Source organism: Podarcis filfolensis (genome assembly GCF_964270895.1).
Source record: "Podarcis filfolensis genome assembly, chromosome: 7".
Lineage (NCBI taxonomy): Eukaryota > Metazoa > Chordata > Lepidosauria > Squamata > Lacertidae > Podarcis > Podarcis filfolensis.
In genome coordinates, this window is record NC_139603.1 from 8,075,250 (window position 1) to 8,090,000 (window position 14,751).

At 47.0% G+C, this 14,751-nt stretch overlaps 1 protein-coding gene across 1 annotated transcript in view; it reads right to left on the bottom strand.

Annotated features, from left to right (window-relative positions):
• Positions 1 to 13,100, bottom strand: part of ADAMTS16 (ADAM metallopeptidase with thrombospondin type 1 motif 16) — an 86,735-nt gene extending 73,635 nt beyond the window's left edge. The window contains exons 1-3 of the mRNA XM_083624592.1: positions 12,471 to 13,100; positions 12,100 to 12,196; positions 6,381 to 6,706 (exon numbers count right to left, since the gene is read on the bottom strand). Of these exons, the coding sequence (XP_083480718.1) occupies positions 6,381 to 6,706; positions 12,100 to 12,196; positions 12,471 to 12,530 (483 nt within the window). The 5' untranslated portion in view covers positions 12,531 to 13,100. The remainder of the gene's footprint in view (positions 1 to 6,380; positions 6,707 to 12,099; positions 12,197 to 12,470) is intronic.
• Positions 13,101 to 14,751: the final 1,651 nt, after the last annotated feature.

Sequence of the window (14,751 nt, forward strand, 5' to 3'; positions counted from 1 at the left end):
ACTTAATTCGTTCCGGAGGTCCATACTTAACCTGAAACTGTTCTTAACCTGAAGCACCACTTTAGCTAATGGGGCCTCCTGCTGTTGCCGCGCCGCCGGAGCACGATTTCTGTTCTCATCCTGAAGCAAAGATCTTAACCTGAAGCATTATTTCTGGGTTAGCAGAGTCTGCAACCTGAAGCGTATTTAACCTGAGGTACCACAGTATTATTTTTTAAAAAAGAATGCCAAAAACACTTCCTAACAGTATGATGCACCAATCCAAGTAATCAGGTGTACCAGCTCTAGAGGGCCAAGGTGTCTTTGGCCCCCTCAATATTTGTCGGAAGGGGGCCAGGTCCTCTCAGTGTTGAAGGGGCCTGACACAAGTCACATGTTCAAGAAGCCACATGCATTACGCATCACGTGTCCCAGCTTCAGTGGGCAGCTCTAGAATGCTCCGTCTCCTCCAAATGTCACACACACAATGTGCGACATGAGTAACGTCACATGCATATTGGGGGCAACCCAATATTATATTAAGCACCAGGGATGTGGGTGGCACTGTGGTCTAAACCACTGAACCTCTCGGGCTTGCTGATCAGAAGGTCAGCGGTTTGAATCCCCGCGATGGGGTGAGCTCCCGTTGCTCGGTCCCTGCTCCTGCCAATCTAGCAGTTTGAAACCACATCAAAGTGCAAGTAGATAAATAGGTACTGCTCTGGTGGGAAGGTAAACAGCGTTTCCGAGCGCTGCTCTTGTTCGCCAAAAGTAGCTTAGTCATGCTGGCCACGTGACCCGGAATCTGTACGCCAGCTTCCTTGGCCAGTAAAGCGAGATGAGCGCCGCAACCCCAGAGTCATCTGCGACTGGACTTAACAGTCAGGGGTTCCTTTACCTTTACCAGGGAAATTGTAGCAACCAATTCATACAGAGATTCTAAAATGGAATTCGTCACAGCACTAGAAACCCTACCAAAGGAAACAATTTTAATTTGGCAAAGCCAGAGGCTGGGTGAGCTAATAGTCTTTCCCACCACTATGATTTTATATTTCCTACTATTAGGCCAAGGGCTCATTTGCCCTCTGGGTCAAGCATGTAGTAGATCTCTGGGTCTCCAAAGGCTACCTCTGAAGGAACACCTCCTATGTGTTATTGTGTTGTCATATCAACTTACAAAACACCGCACAAAGGATTACAGAGTGCTGTACTTACTAGTGCTTAAAAAAAAAAAACTTCCCAGAGCATGGTAGCATGGAGGAAATCAGGGTAAAAGTAGAAAGTTTCATATGGGGGGGGGGGGAACTAAATCAGGAACACCCAACTGGTGTTTGGGCCTTAAACCCATATTTCATCTGGAACAATTTTGAGAATGGGCACAGGGCTTCCTATATGCCCGGTGGTTCTGGAAATGACACAGCAGATGAGTAGCCGCAGACAAGGGCTTATCCACACTTTCCAGGCACAGTTAATGCTTCAAAGCTTTGTGTATGAGTGCTCTCTCTTTATCTCCCCCCCCTCCCCAAAGCCTTCCCTGCCAAAACCTGCTCTTTACTGCTGAATTGGAGCAAATGGCAATTCGCAGAAAACACGACTTGCCGTTTGTTGTGCTTCAGCTTTAAAAAGCGGATTTTTGTGGGGAAAGTTTTTATATATATTTATTTTTATTTGTGATTTTCAGTTTTATACATTTCAATAACTTTACACTCATTTTAACATTTCAAAACTTGACTTCCTTCTCCCTCTTTCTGCGGTACCTTAAATTTATTTTTTCAAGTATTTTCTGCATATCTAAATTAACTTAATTTGCTCATCTACTTTAAATATATACTCATATAAAACCGCACGTTATTACAAGAATCCTGCCAATGCTCTTTGTGGGGAAAGTTCTGGGGTGAAAAAAACCAGCACAGACCTGTGCCCAGAAAGAGTGGGGCAAAAAGTAAGTTTGAGTCAATTGGAACGAATTTACTGCTGGTTTCGTCAAAGCTTTTCAGAGTGGAACCAAAGGGTTCAGCTCATCCTTCCTCACAGCAAGATGAGAGAAAATCACGAATGACTGCTGGAAGCCAATTAACCCAGATATGCAAGATAAAAAAGATAGGTTATAGTTTGGGGAGTTGGGCATAAAGGCGGATGCCGTAGCCCCCTGCCCAATATAGTGCTTCATGAGCATAATAAACAACACAACAGTATATAATCACTGCTTCTTAGAGGTCTGTTATGTACTGAGTTGAATAGGATCCAAACTGCAGCAGTCTGATTGGTCCTAGAACAATAGGATCCAAAAGGCAGCAGTCTGATTGGTCCTAGAACAATAGGATTCAGAATGCAGCAGTCTGATTGGTCCTAGAACAATGCAGCAGTATGATTGGTTGGCAGGAACCACCCAATCATGCTCCAGATAGAAGTGAATCCACAACCTGATTGGCTTACAGTAGAATTCCGGAATTAGCCAATCATGTGCAGCCCATTGTGTAAATAATGTATATAAAGCAGATGCTTTGAGGGGACTTTCATTCATTCCTCCTCACCACTATGAGCTGAATAAAGAGCATGAAATCACTTTGCGACTCTGAGTATATTTCAAGGTCCAAATGCTAAGTGCTGGATACATCAAGGAAGAGTGTGTTTTGCTCAGTGCTAGAGAAGATCCAAATAATTTCAAAAAGAGAACAGCCTTCACTGCTAACAATTAATTTCCCAACTTCTCAATGCAACATTTTTTTCCTTTTCTCTGTGCAATTTGCGAGCTTGCTTAAACCTTGGTAATTTTTGGAAGGTGTTACACTAGTGCTGCTGTTCATTTTTTTCTCTTATGGTCCTGCACAGCTACCTATATATTTAGGTGGTGTGCAAAATGTGTTGACTCAAGTGATGACTTGCACATATGGCTGTGCCATCAAAGGTTAAGGGACCCCTGACCATTAGGTCCAGTCGTGGAGGACTCTGGGGTTGGGGCGCTCATCTTGCTTTATTGGCCGAGGGAGCCGGCATACAGCTTCTGGGTCATGTGGCCAACATGACTAAGCCACTTCTGGTGAACTAGAGCAGCGCATGGAAGCACCGTTTACCTTCCCGCCGGAGCGGTACCTGTTTATCTACTTGCACTTTGACGTGCTTTTGAACTGCTAGGTTGGCAGGAGCAGGGACCAAGCAACGGGAGCTCACCCCGTCGTGGGGATCCGAACCGCCAACCTTCTGATCGGCAAGGCCTAGGTTCTGTTGTTTAACCCACAGTGCCACCCGCGTCATCACAGGTTAAAGGTAAAGGGACCCATGACCATTAGGTCCAGTCGTGACCGACTCTGGGGTTGCGGCGCTCATCTTGCTTTATTGGCCGAGGGAGCCGGTGTACAGCTTCCGGGTCATGTGGCTAGCATGACTAAGCCGCTTCTGGCGAACCAGAGCAGCGCACGGAAACGCCATTTACCTTCCCGCCGGAGCGGTACCTATTTATCTACTTGCACTTTGATGTGCTTTCAAACTGCTAGGTTGGCAGGAGGAGGGACCAAGCAACGGGAGCTCACCCCGTTGTGGGGATCCGAACCGCCAACCTTCTGATCGGCAAGTCCTAGGTTCTGTTGTTTAACCCACAGCGCCACCCGCGTCATCAAAGGTTAGCTACTGCCAAACAGTCCTATTACTCAGACTAGGAGAAGCTCATCAACCTAGTGGCAGTAAAGGCAGGGAAGAAGACAAACTTTGCTGCCTCCATTTATCCTCATTGTGCAGAGTCATTTACTGTCTGGCCCAGAACCAACAGCAGCTCACTGTGACTTGTTCACAAAACATTTTGAGGAAAAAAATTGCTTGCATCCACCAGGATCTTGACTTTGCTGTTACAGCAACTGAATCTCAAGGGGTGTCCAGAGGTCTACTCATGAGGTGGCCAAGGTCAAGCAGTTTCGCTTGACCGACAAAACCAGTGGCCTCCACTCTTTCTGCAGTCACTGCTTCCCCATCTTCTGCCATCCAAGGATGCTCCTAACTTACCTCAGGGAGGAAGGAGACAGGAGTGGCTGTGAGTGCAGCAGATATTAGAATTGGATCCAGCTCTTGGGCAGAGCTTTATTTTCCCCCTGAGGAGAGCATGGAGAATACATGTCACATCATCCCTAAGGGAAAGTGATGCTGTTCATATCAGTTACCGCAGAAGGAGGACTGGGCTGGTGGAAGTAGACAGGAATAGCATCATCTTCCCACCAGGGATGCTGTGATGTGTAGCCCGAGTGCACTCTTTGGTGGGAAAGGAAGCTCTGCAGGGGAGCTGAGACAACCTCTGTCATCAATGGGGCCCCCTTCTCCTACTCTGGGTAAGTTGGGAGGATAGCTTTATATATCCTTTTTATATCCTCTCCTTCCTCCATTCCTGAGCATAGGCCAGTTAACAGCACAAGATCACTAAACCAAACATAAAAATATAGTAAAACAGCAGTGAGAAATATCTACTGGGCCACACTCTGAATGCAATGCAGTTCATGATCCAAGTGCCTGGACAAATAGGAACGTTTTCAGCCTGGGTTTTAACATGTCAAGCACAGGGGCAGGCCAAGTGTCACCTGGAAGGGTTTTGCATTTGCTCAGTTAGAGGTTCACAAAGGATCCCTTTGAGGAAGCTCCTTCAAAGTAAACGAAGGGATGCTTGTGCATCCCTAAATCCCTCTTAGTAATTCAGTCTTATGTACTCAACTCAAGCAAGAGTAGTTTTCAGCTGACTGTTCTGCAGCTCCCAGTGACTGGAAAGCAGTGGCTGACAAACAAACCTTGTCCACGAGTATGTGGAGATACTTTAGTCGTCCCAACCAAATTATTTGATGGTTACCTCCATGACTGCACATCCCAACATGATGTCAGCAGGCTTTAATGTAAGCTTTGCAAAATGAATTATCTCCTTTAAGATAGAATCAAGGGCTGATTCCCACATGACACTGTGAGAAGGTTTTGTTGATTTGCATGTGTGAACGAACCATAAGGAACTGCTTTATACAGAGTCAGGTAAACAGTCCACCTGACTTAGAATTCTGACCAACAGCAATTCTGCACATGTGTATTCATGTGAACATGCGATAGAGCACTTCAGTAACTCTTTAGCTAAAACCTGAACATCTCTGAGTGGAAAAACAGATTTATGAAGTTACAGAAACCGCCTTTGGGTGGAGATGCGCCTTTAGGTCAAACAAGAGAAGATAACATCACCCCTGGCACTCTTGATGAACATCAAATTATTCAGCAGCAAAATGTATTCAGTGAAATCATCTCTGCAGAAAATTAATGCCAGCTTCACTGAACTTTCAGTGCTTATGTACAGATCTCCATCCCACGTAGGGTGGGATTCACCCAACAAGGCATATGCAAGGACTTTTGCTTGAGTAACAGGGCTTTCCCCCATGCGCCCCCTGCATTTGGAGAACCCCCAGAACAGTGTATGGGAGGAGGGGGTTGTTCCACCCTTAGCCAATATTCTACTCTAAGGGGCACTTCCAACATGATGGAGCAGCAAGCTTGTGTTTAAAACTGCCTGAAGACAAAGGGAGCCACAACCAAAAATGGCTTCCTGGATTACCTGTTTCGATGTACATGCATATACCACATTTGCACAACTTGTGACACACCAGGCTGAATGCAGCTCACAATGGCAGAATGAGTGAAGCAGGGACGGAAAGAAACTGAGAGGAAAAGGGCAGTTTTAAACAACAGCAGAGGTTTGAGTGAAGCAGGGATGGAAGGCTACTGGGGAGCTGTGTCTTTTTAAGCACCTGTTTTAACGAAAAGAAATAGCTTTTCACTGTTCTCAAACCTTGTTTTAAATTGCCACATCCCCGCCTCAGTGTCACCGCCTGCTCGCTCTACTCAAAATCTACTGTTTATAATCCCAATTTTCACCCTCTCAGTGGTTCTCCCTCCTTGCTCCCGTTCTGTGGCCACTGCCATTTCAAAACCTGCCTTCACTTTTGCTCTCCTTCATGACCAAGGCATTATGCAAATCCAGGTTTGTGATGAGACACTACATATCGTCCACTGGGAGCTGCGCTCTGACATTCTTACAATAAACGTTCCCCATGAACAGAGGTGGGTGGGTGGAATTATAGCTTCCGCAAAATTATGCACCGTATTATGATATATACTGTATATGCTGATATGCTTGTTTTATGTATTTCTCACACACTCAACCACATACCTATGCAGTACATGTGGCAGTAAAATGTATGTTTGCCGGTACAGTCTTCTTGTGAAATGTTTCATACATAAAAACGTATTTTAAAAAACAACACAAAGTCTCCTCCTTTTGAAGCTTCCACAGATGTTTTACCTGCACATCTATCCTGAATTTCATTGCAACAATAGCTACAACATTTTGCATTTAATTTTCCCCCTCAACTTGTTCCATCTTTACTTACCAGGCCTCCACATGTTGAAAGTGCTACAGATGAGTTTTTGTGCAATCGCAAGACACCTTGATAAAAGCAAAAGTCTTCTGCTGGGTATGTGTGTATTGACTTGGTTCTCCCCTTGCCCAGGGTCTGTATTGTAAATCCAGGTGCCACGAGAAAATCTGAAGTCTTAAGGTCAAGCTGGAAGTCGTGGCCAAATCCATGGAAATGGAGGTGCAGCGAGTCAGATTCTCCCTCTGATGCTTCTCTCTTCCTCCTTTCATGGTGTGCAACTCCATGACTTACATAAGCCCCATTTTGGTCTACTTCATATGCTGTCACAATATCATATTCTGTAAGCAGTCAAGGCATAGAGTCAGAACTTTCAGCAACATGGATGGCGACAGATGCAAAAGCAAGTGTTTGCATGCATTTGTACGCACAGATTTCCTGTTGCAACCTGGCTACTGAAAATGTCCCCTGGGAGGAGGGCTTGATTGTTAAATTGCTCTGGGTAGCTCTATGAAAGGAAATAGGGGTCTCCTAAGAACTCTCAGAAGGGATGTGGGTGGCGCTGTGGCCTAATTACTGAGCCTAGGGCTTGCTGATCAGAAGGTCGGCAGTTCGAATCCCTGCAATGGGGTCAGCTCCTGTTGCTCGGTCCCTGCTCCTGCCAACCTAGCAGTTTGAAAGCACAAAGTGCAAGTAGATAAATAGGTACTGCTCCAGTGGGAAGGTAAACGGTGTTTCTGTGTGCTGCTCTGGTTCGCCAGAAGCGGCTTAGTCCTGCTGGCCACGTGACCCAGAAGCTGTACACCGGCTCCTTCGGCCAATAAAGCGAGATGAGCGCCGCAACCCCAGAGTCGTCCGCAACTGGACCTAATGGTCAGGGGTCCCTTTACCTTTACAAACTCAGCACCCACCACAAACTACAGTTAGGATTCTCTGAGGTGAGACTTGATTGGTGGTATGATGCTGATTTAAATGTAGAGTGCAGAAGGGGCCAGAGGGTGGGGAAAATTCTGATCAATGTGTTTCATTACATCCATCATGAGTCCAAATTTGGCCCTTAAGGCCACCCCCCACAAAAAAAACACCATGACCAGCTGCCTCCACACCTGACATCACACGTGTTGCGTGCTACGGGCAGGTAAGGCTGTCGCTCCAAAGGAACAATAGGAAGGCGGTTTCTTAACAAGGAGGCTTGCTGACTGCCCTCTCGGTGCTGCTGGGTTGGGCTCCACTAGAGAGCTGCTCATTGGGAATGCAGAGTGCTTTACAATCAGCTGCTCATCTTTTGCCTGCAGTGGTTTGATTTCACTGTGACATCAAGTGATCGATGGGTGGACCTATCAAAACTGGCCCAGGGGGTTGTGGGCTGGATCCAGTGTCCCACCCCTGCAGTAAATTGGGAGTTTTGTGGACATAGCCTTTTTGCATTCCTGCATAACAGGATCCATTAATCCATTATCACAATTTTTTTAAAGCAGATTCATTTTCATAGCGATTACAGACCTAGCATTTACGCTGCATTTCAAGGGTAGATGATAAGAACACATAACTTATTCTAATAGCAGTGAGGATGTGATGAATCTTGTTGCGTTTAGGGCCCAGATAATCCTTACTAGATGCAACAGAGGGGAAGGGGAGAATTATATACACAACGGCTCCATCTTTGCCAGAAGCCATGTGTTTAATCCATCTAGTTCCAACCTACAAAGGATAGCAGTTTCCCCAAAGCTGTTTGAATGCTATCTTGAGAACATCTCAAATAAAAGTCCTGATAAACTTAAGGAGAAAGTTCCACTTGAATTCCAGGGAGACCTTCACTGAATGTTTCAGGCTATTAATGTTCACTATTCAGCACCCCCTGGTGTTTTCCTTCTTATCTCCAGGAGCACAACTTCTTTTAATACAGACTTGTAAATTGGCTCTCAAAAGTCACAGCCCTGCAACATTTTTCAAAAAAGACTTGCTTGCTCGCAGTGTTTGGTGGTGACAGTGGGCTGGATGGCAGGCTCCCTGCCTCCTCGCCGATTGCTGAGACTGCAAGAAGAGGGTTTGCTCCTCATGCATCCAGCTTCTAAGCTTAGTAGGCTGGTGATAGAGCCCCTTTGCTGCCAACCAACTACAGTCATACCTCGGGTTACAGCTGCATCAGGTTGCGGTTTTTCGGGTTATGGACCCGCCAAAACCCAGAAGTACTGGAACAGGTTACTTCCGGGTTTCGGCGGTCGCGCATGCGCAAAAGCGCTAAATCACGCTTTGTGCATGTCCAGAAGCGCCAAATCGCAACCCGCGCATGCGCAGACACGCCACTGCGGGTTGTGAATGTGCATCCCGCAAGGATCATGTTTGCAACCCGAGCGTCCACTGAATATTTATGCATGGTTACCTGGGGGTAAGTCCCATTCAACTCAGTGGGACTTACATAGACAAAGGGCTGTGCTGCCATTGTATGAATATAAACAGAAGCATGGTGCGTGTGAATAAGCCCAAGTACCCAATTAACACCCTGATCCAGATAGCTCAGTTGGTAGAGCATGAGACTCTAAATCTTGAACCCCCATGTTGGGCAAAAAGAAGGAGGAGGAGGAGGAGGAGGAGGAGGAGGAGGAGGAGGAGGAGTTTGGATTTGATATTCTGCTTTATCTCTACCCGAAGGAGTCTCAAAGCGGCTAACAACCTCCTTTCCCTTCCTCCCCCACAACAAACACTCTGTGAGGTGAGTGAGGCTGAGAGACTTCAGAGAAGTGTGACTGGCCCAAGGTCACCCAGCAGCTGCATGTGGAGGAGTGGGGAATCGAACCCAGTTCACCAGATTACGAGACTACCGCTCTGCAGGGGGTTGGACTAGATGACCCTCAGGGTCCCTTCCAATTCTATGATTCCATGTTAGGCAGGCATGAGGCCCATTTGCTCCATGTCCAGCAACAGAAAGACACCACTCTGGCAGCTCTTTCCATCTGCTGCTGGTCCTTTTTGGTGTCTCTGCTGGATGGGAGGGAACAACCTTTGCTTCGTGAGCATCAACCAGTATGGAAAATCCACGAGGCTGCCAGAGAATGGTAGAGGCAATCTGTGCCTTCCCTGGGAGCCTGCATGACTCCTCCATGGCGGCGGGGGGACGGGGGACGGGGGAGCCTCCCAGCATAGTTAACAAACTGAGATGCTGAAGGAGGGGGAGTCAAGCACTGCACACCTCTGTTGTGACCTTGCTGGGTTTCTATGAAAAGAGTGTCCCCACCCCCTGCTCAAAAACATAGGTGACTTGTCAGAGGAAGAGACAAACACTCCACCCATCTTCAGACAGCCTGCTCACTCCCTCACCTGGGTGACCTTCCTAATCACCTGTGGCTGTCCCTTTGGCATAAATTGCCCAATTACCATCTTATTCAGTGCCTTTGGAGAGATGAACTTACCAGCCCATGGGCAACAAAAATCCATTCCAAACTGTTGTCTTATGGAATCTCTCCTTCCGATATACTAAATTTAGATCCAATTACAGCAAAAAAGGTCATCAAACAAAGATTGGAGGAGGTTGATTTGCAACAAAATCTTACTACAGGTGGAGGTACATATTCCCCGATAAATCAGGGCATTACATTTATGTCCCAGATACCTCGATATCTGTCTACCTTATCGGTTGCGTCGCATAGATTCGCTTTTGTTAGAGCCAGATTTAATGTGTTCCCCTCAAATGTGCTGAGCAATAGATTTTCTAACGGTGAAACCTCTGTTTTATGCGCATGTGACAACAAATCAATAGAATCCCTTTATCATATCTTGTTTAATTGTCCTTTATATATTGTTCCCCGATCAAGGATTCTGAGTTCAATCATTTTGGAAACTGTTGCTAAACCACCTGAATTACATCTAGCCTACCTACTCCAGGACATTGACTCTTATAGAACATTACAGGTTGCCAGATTCCTGAATTCAGTTCTTTCATATAAAAGACTTCATGGAATGCTGCATGACTATTAAAAATCTAGTAAACTCTATCCACCATCTTTATATTCAAGGCCACAATATGGTACATCTAGAGATTGTATGTAACGTGAAGGAGATTATGCGTTGAAATATTTTAGTTGATATTTTAGAATGTAAAATGCTATTTTATTTATTGATTGGTTTTACCTTGTGGGCTTATAGCCGAATAAAGTATTATCTATCTATCTATCCTAATCACCTATGGCAACCAGGTGAGTAGTTAAAAACAATTATGCTTTACTCATCACGTTGCTTTCTGACACTGTTACAGAACAGGGTAGTTCCAGTAGGGTATTTTGCATCTGGTGCTTTTGAATTAGGGTGCTGGAGGAGACTCTTGAGAGTCCCATGGACTGCAAGAAGATCAAACCTATCCATTCTTAAGGAAATCAGCCCTGAGTGCTCACTGGAAGGACAGATCGTGAAGCTGAGGCTCCAATACTTTGGCCACCTCATGAGAAGAGAAGACTCCCTGGAAAAGACCCTGATGTTGGGAAAGATGGAGGGCACAAGGAGAAGGGGACAACAGAGGACGAGATGGTTGGATAGTGTCTTCGAAGCTACAAACATGAGTCTGACTAAACTGCGGGAGGCAGTGGAAGACAGAAGTGCCTGGCGTGCTCTGGTCCATGGGGTCACGAAGAGTCGGACACGACTAAACGACTAAACAACAACAACATTTTGCATCTGGAAGTTTTGTAAGCCTAATAAAAAAAAGGGCTGAACTTCCTCCGGTCACAATCGTGGGGAAAGGGTGCAGATTCTGCACCCCACAGTATTTGGATTGTTAATGAGGCTCAATTCTGAGTGGAGCAACTCAGCAGTTGGGCAGACCTTTCCTTCTGGGCTCCTCTCACCATGTAGTGAGACCTCACTGAGGGCAACAGTTACTCATTAGCTTGAATGTGTGTGGATGTGATTTCCTCACCCATTAAGTTATTATTCTTAGGTCTTATGTTGCAGGGCAGCAGTCACTCCAGACGGGAAGAAAGCCAGTTACAAATATATCAGTTTAATTTAAGAAAGCCACGCTAAAATAGCATATACATTTATGTGCCTGTGGAAATCCATTAACGCCGATCATCAAGTATGGCCCCTATTTCACAATCTCTGCTATTCCAGATATCAACATATTAATCAAAGAGTTTTCACTATTCATTTATAGAAAGCAGCAGGTTTTGTTTACAGCCCAGTCGTAAGCGTATGTTTTTGGAATTAAGATGTAATTGGGAGAAAGCCCTATTGGGCTCAGTGGGGCTTATATTTCAGTAGACCTGCACTGGACATGTATCCTAGAACAGCCACAGAATCTAAACATTAGCAACACCTATTTCAAAACACTTTGTGATCCCAGGTGCATGAGTTATCAATCCTATTAATATGGGCAGAACCTCAATCAACCACTCCAAATAAAACCCTATGCACACCTACCTAGACAAAGGTCCCATTGAACTCAATGGCGCTTACTTCATGGGAGGCATGCACAGGATTTCACCATGTGACTGCAATTCTATGCATCCTTATTCGGAAGCAAGTCTCCCTGAATACATGGGAACTCATTGACTTCTGAGTAAACAGGCATCGGGCTTTACAAGCCCCATGTCAGAAGAGCTCCTGAGCATATGCAGAGAATTATAAGGGAAGCCAAAGAGATCATTTCCATTAGACACCAGTCAACTCCCTTACAGGCTATTATCCTAATATAACCAATCACAAGGGTTAATACAATATAGGATCTACTTTGTTCACTTACCACTGTTGTCTGTGAACTCCAACAACTCAGAGTGCAAAGAGGAAAGGAGATCTGGGCTCCCAGCGGCTGCTTGACCTGCACATGTCACAGGTGCACCCTGGAAAAGCGGTGGCAATAACAATTATGCTATTATTTATACCCCACCCTTCTGGATGGATATATACAAAGATTTAAGAAATATAGGCAAATGGGGAAAAGTTACAAGGAGCAGAATTTATTTATGGACTCTCTGTATTGCAAAGTCCTTCTTAACGCCATCAGCATTATTTGGGGTGGTCCTGCCGCGGAGATCACCGAATACTGGCTTTACTGCAATTTGCAAGAGAGAAAAAGAGAGGCGGCTTTCGCACAGCTGTTCTGGAAGAACCTACCTGGAGCTGCGCTTGGAAGAGCAGCCAAAGCCACAGCCCCGCCAGGCTGCCGGGCGGCATCCTCTCCCGCCAAGCGGAGCTCCGCAAACCACCCCTAGCGACGGAGCAGCCCGGACGCCGGGCGCCTGGCTCCTGTTTTGGAGAGGGAAGCGGAGCGCGCTGCCAGGGTGGCAGAGAGCCGCATGCCCCGGAGCGGCAGCCTAAAGCGCAGGCATGGCAGGAATGAGCGGAGCCCTCCTTCACTTGGCTGCTGCGGGAGAGGGACGCCCAGCGGCTAAAAGGTGCCTGGTTGAGAGGGGCGGCGGGGGCGGCGGGCTGCGCTGGCGAGGCAGGAGGCGGCAGGTCGGGGCTGCGCGGCGCGCCAGGTGCGGCTCTCCATGGCCAGGCGCCCCAGCTGCGCTCCGGCGGCGGCGGCAGCAGCCTCCGTTGGGCAGGGCGGGGAGGGGGCAGCCGGCCGGCTTCTGCCGAGGGGGCAGCTCTCCCTGTCCCGCCCAGCACCTGCTGCTGCTGCCGCCCCCCTACTCCTCCCACGTCGAGGCGAAGGAAGCCCCTCCGCAAAGGAGAGAGGGGAGGGGCGTGGGACTTTGCGCGCAAGCTCGCCGTCTCTGCCTTTGTCCTCGCGGAGCAAGAGGGGCGGGGGCCGGCCAAATTATGCAGACAAGGGTGTGTGTGTGTGTGTGTGTGTGTGAGAGAGAGAGAGAGAGAGAGAGAGAGAGAGAGAGAGAGAGAGAGAGAGAGAGAGAGCGCGCGAGCGCATAGGGAACCAGGGATTATTCCGTGCCCATTTGCCCTGGAGAGATCAGCTTTGCTGCCAGGGTTTAACTTTGCAAAATAGTACTGTATATATGGAAAACAATAGGTGAAAGTGCTCCTGAGCAGGTAAAGAGTGTGCTTCTTTGCCCATCTCTCAGAGAGGGATAGAACGAAGTTGTGAATTTCAACAGTGAAAGAATGAAGTTACATTTCTGGATGCAGGTGGAGAATGTCACTGTTTTCGTTTGGTTTTTTAAATTAATTTTCCTCATTTAAAAAAAAACAACGAGCTAGTAAAACTAGGACAGAGGCAGATTTAGGGGAGCACAATTGATTCAGTTGCCTGGGAGCGTGTGTGTGTGTGCCACCGGGGCACAACTTTGATTTACAGTGGAGTGTGAGAGGCAGGGCATTGCACAGGGCACTGCTGAAATTTGACACCAGAGGACACAGCCAAAATAGTTTTTTTCTTTCTGATATACTTTTCTACTTAAAGAATCCTTTAAAAAAACAAACCCAAAAACATATACCGTATTTTTCGCTCTATAACACGCACCCGACCATAACACGCACGTAGTTTTTAGAGGAGGAAAATCCGTAGGCATGCCACCCGTAGGCATTCCCTCCATAACACGCACAGACATTTCCCCTTACTTTCTAGGAGGAAAAAAGTGAGTGTTATGGTGCAAAAAATACGGTAGATTGGAAATCTCCAGAGAGGTCATCTCCTGCCTGCAGGCAATTATCATGTCTGCCATCTGCCTGTCTCAGGAGTCTGTCACTTTATTCTTCTGCTGTGGTCTAAACCACAGAGCCTAGGGCTTGCCGATCAGAAGGTCGGCGGTTCAAATCCCCATGATGGGGTGAGCTCCTGTTGCTTGGTCCCAGCTCCTGCCCACCTAGCAGTTCAAAAACATGTCAAAGTGCAAGTAGATAAATAGGTACCACTCTGGCGGGAAGGTAAACAGTGTTTCCGTGCGCTGCTCTGGTTCGCCAGAAGCGGCTTAGTCATGCTGGCCACATGACCTGGAAGCTGTCTGTGGACAAACCTCAGCTCCCTTGGCCAATAAAGCAAGATGAGCGCCACAACCCCAGAGTCGTTTGCGACTGGACCTAACGGTCAGGGGTCCCTTTACCCTTTACATTTAGAGGTAGACCAAGCCTAGCTACAGTGACGCTACATAGTGGGGACATGGTTTCTGTAACTGGTGGACTTGGGCCCCATTTCTAAATCTACCCTAATTTCTAGGATCCTCAGTAGAATTTATCTGCTCCACAGGTGAGCAAGCAGAGATTCCCTGCATGCTGCTTGTGGACTGGAGAAGGACATCCCATGGCTGCCTTGGAGAGGGGCCAAGCAGGATCTCTATGGAACACCCCCCCCACGTGCCTTAAGTCACACACAATGAAATATAAGAGCAAAGCAGCAGTTCTCTTTTGAGATGATGATGGGACAGGAGGGAGAATTCACCTCCACAGATCCCATGTGCAGTGGTGTAGCGTGGGTTGTCAGCACCCGGGGCAAGGC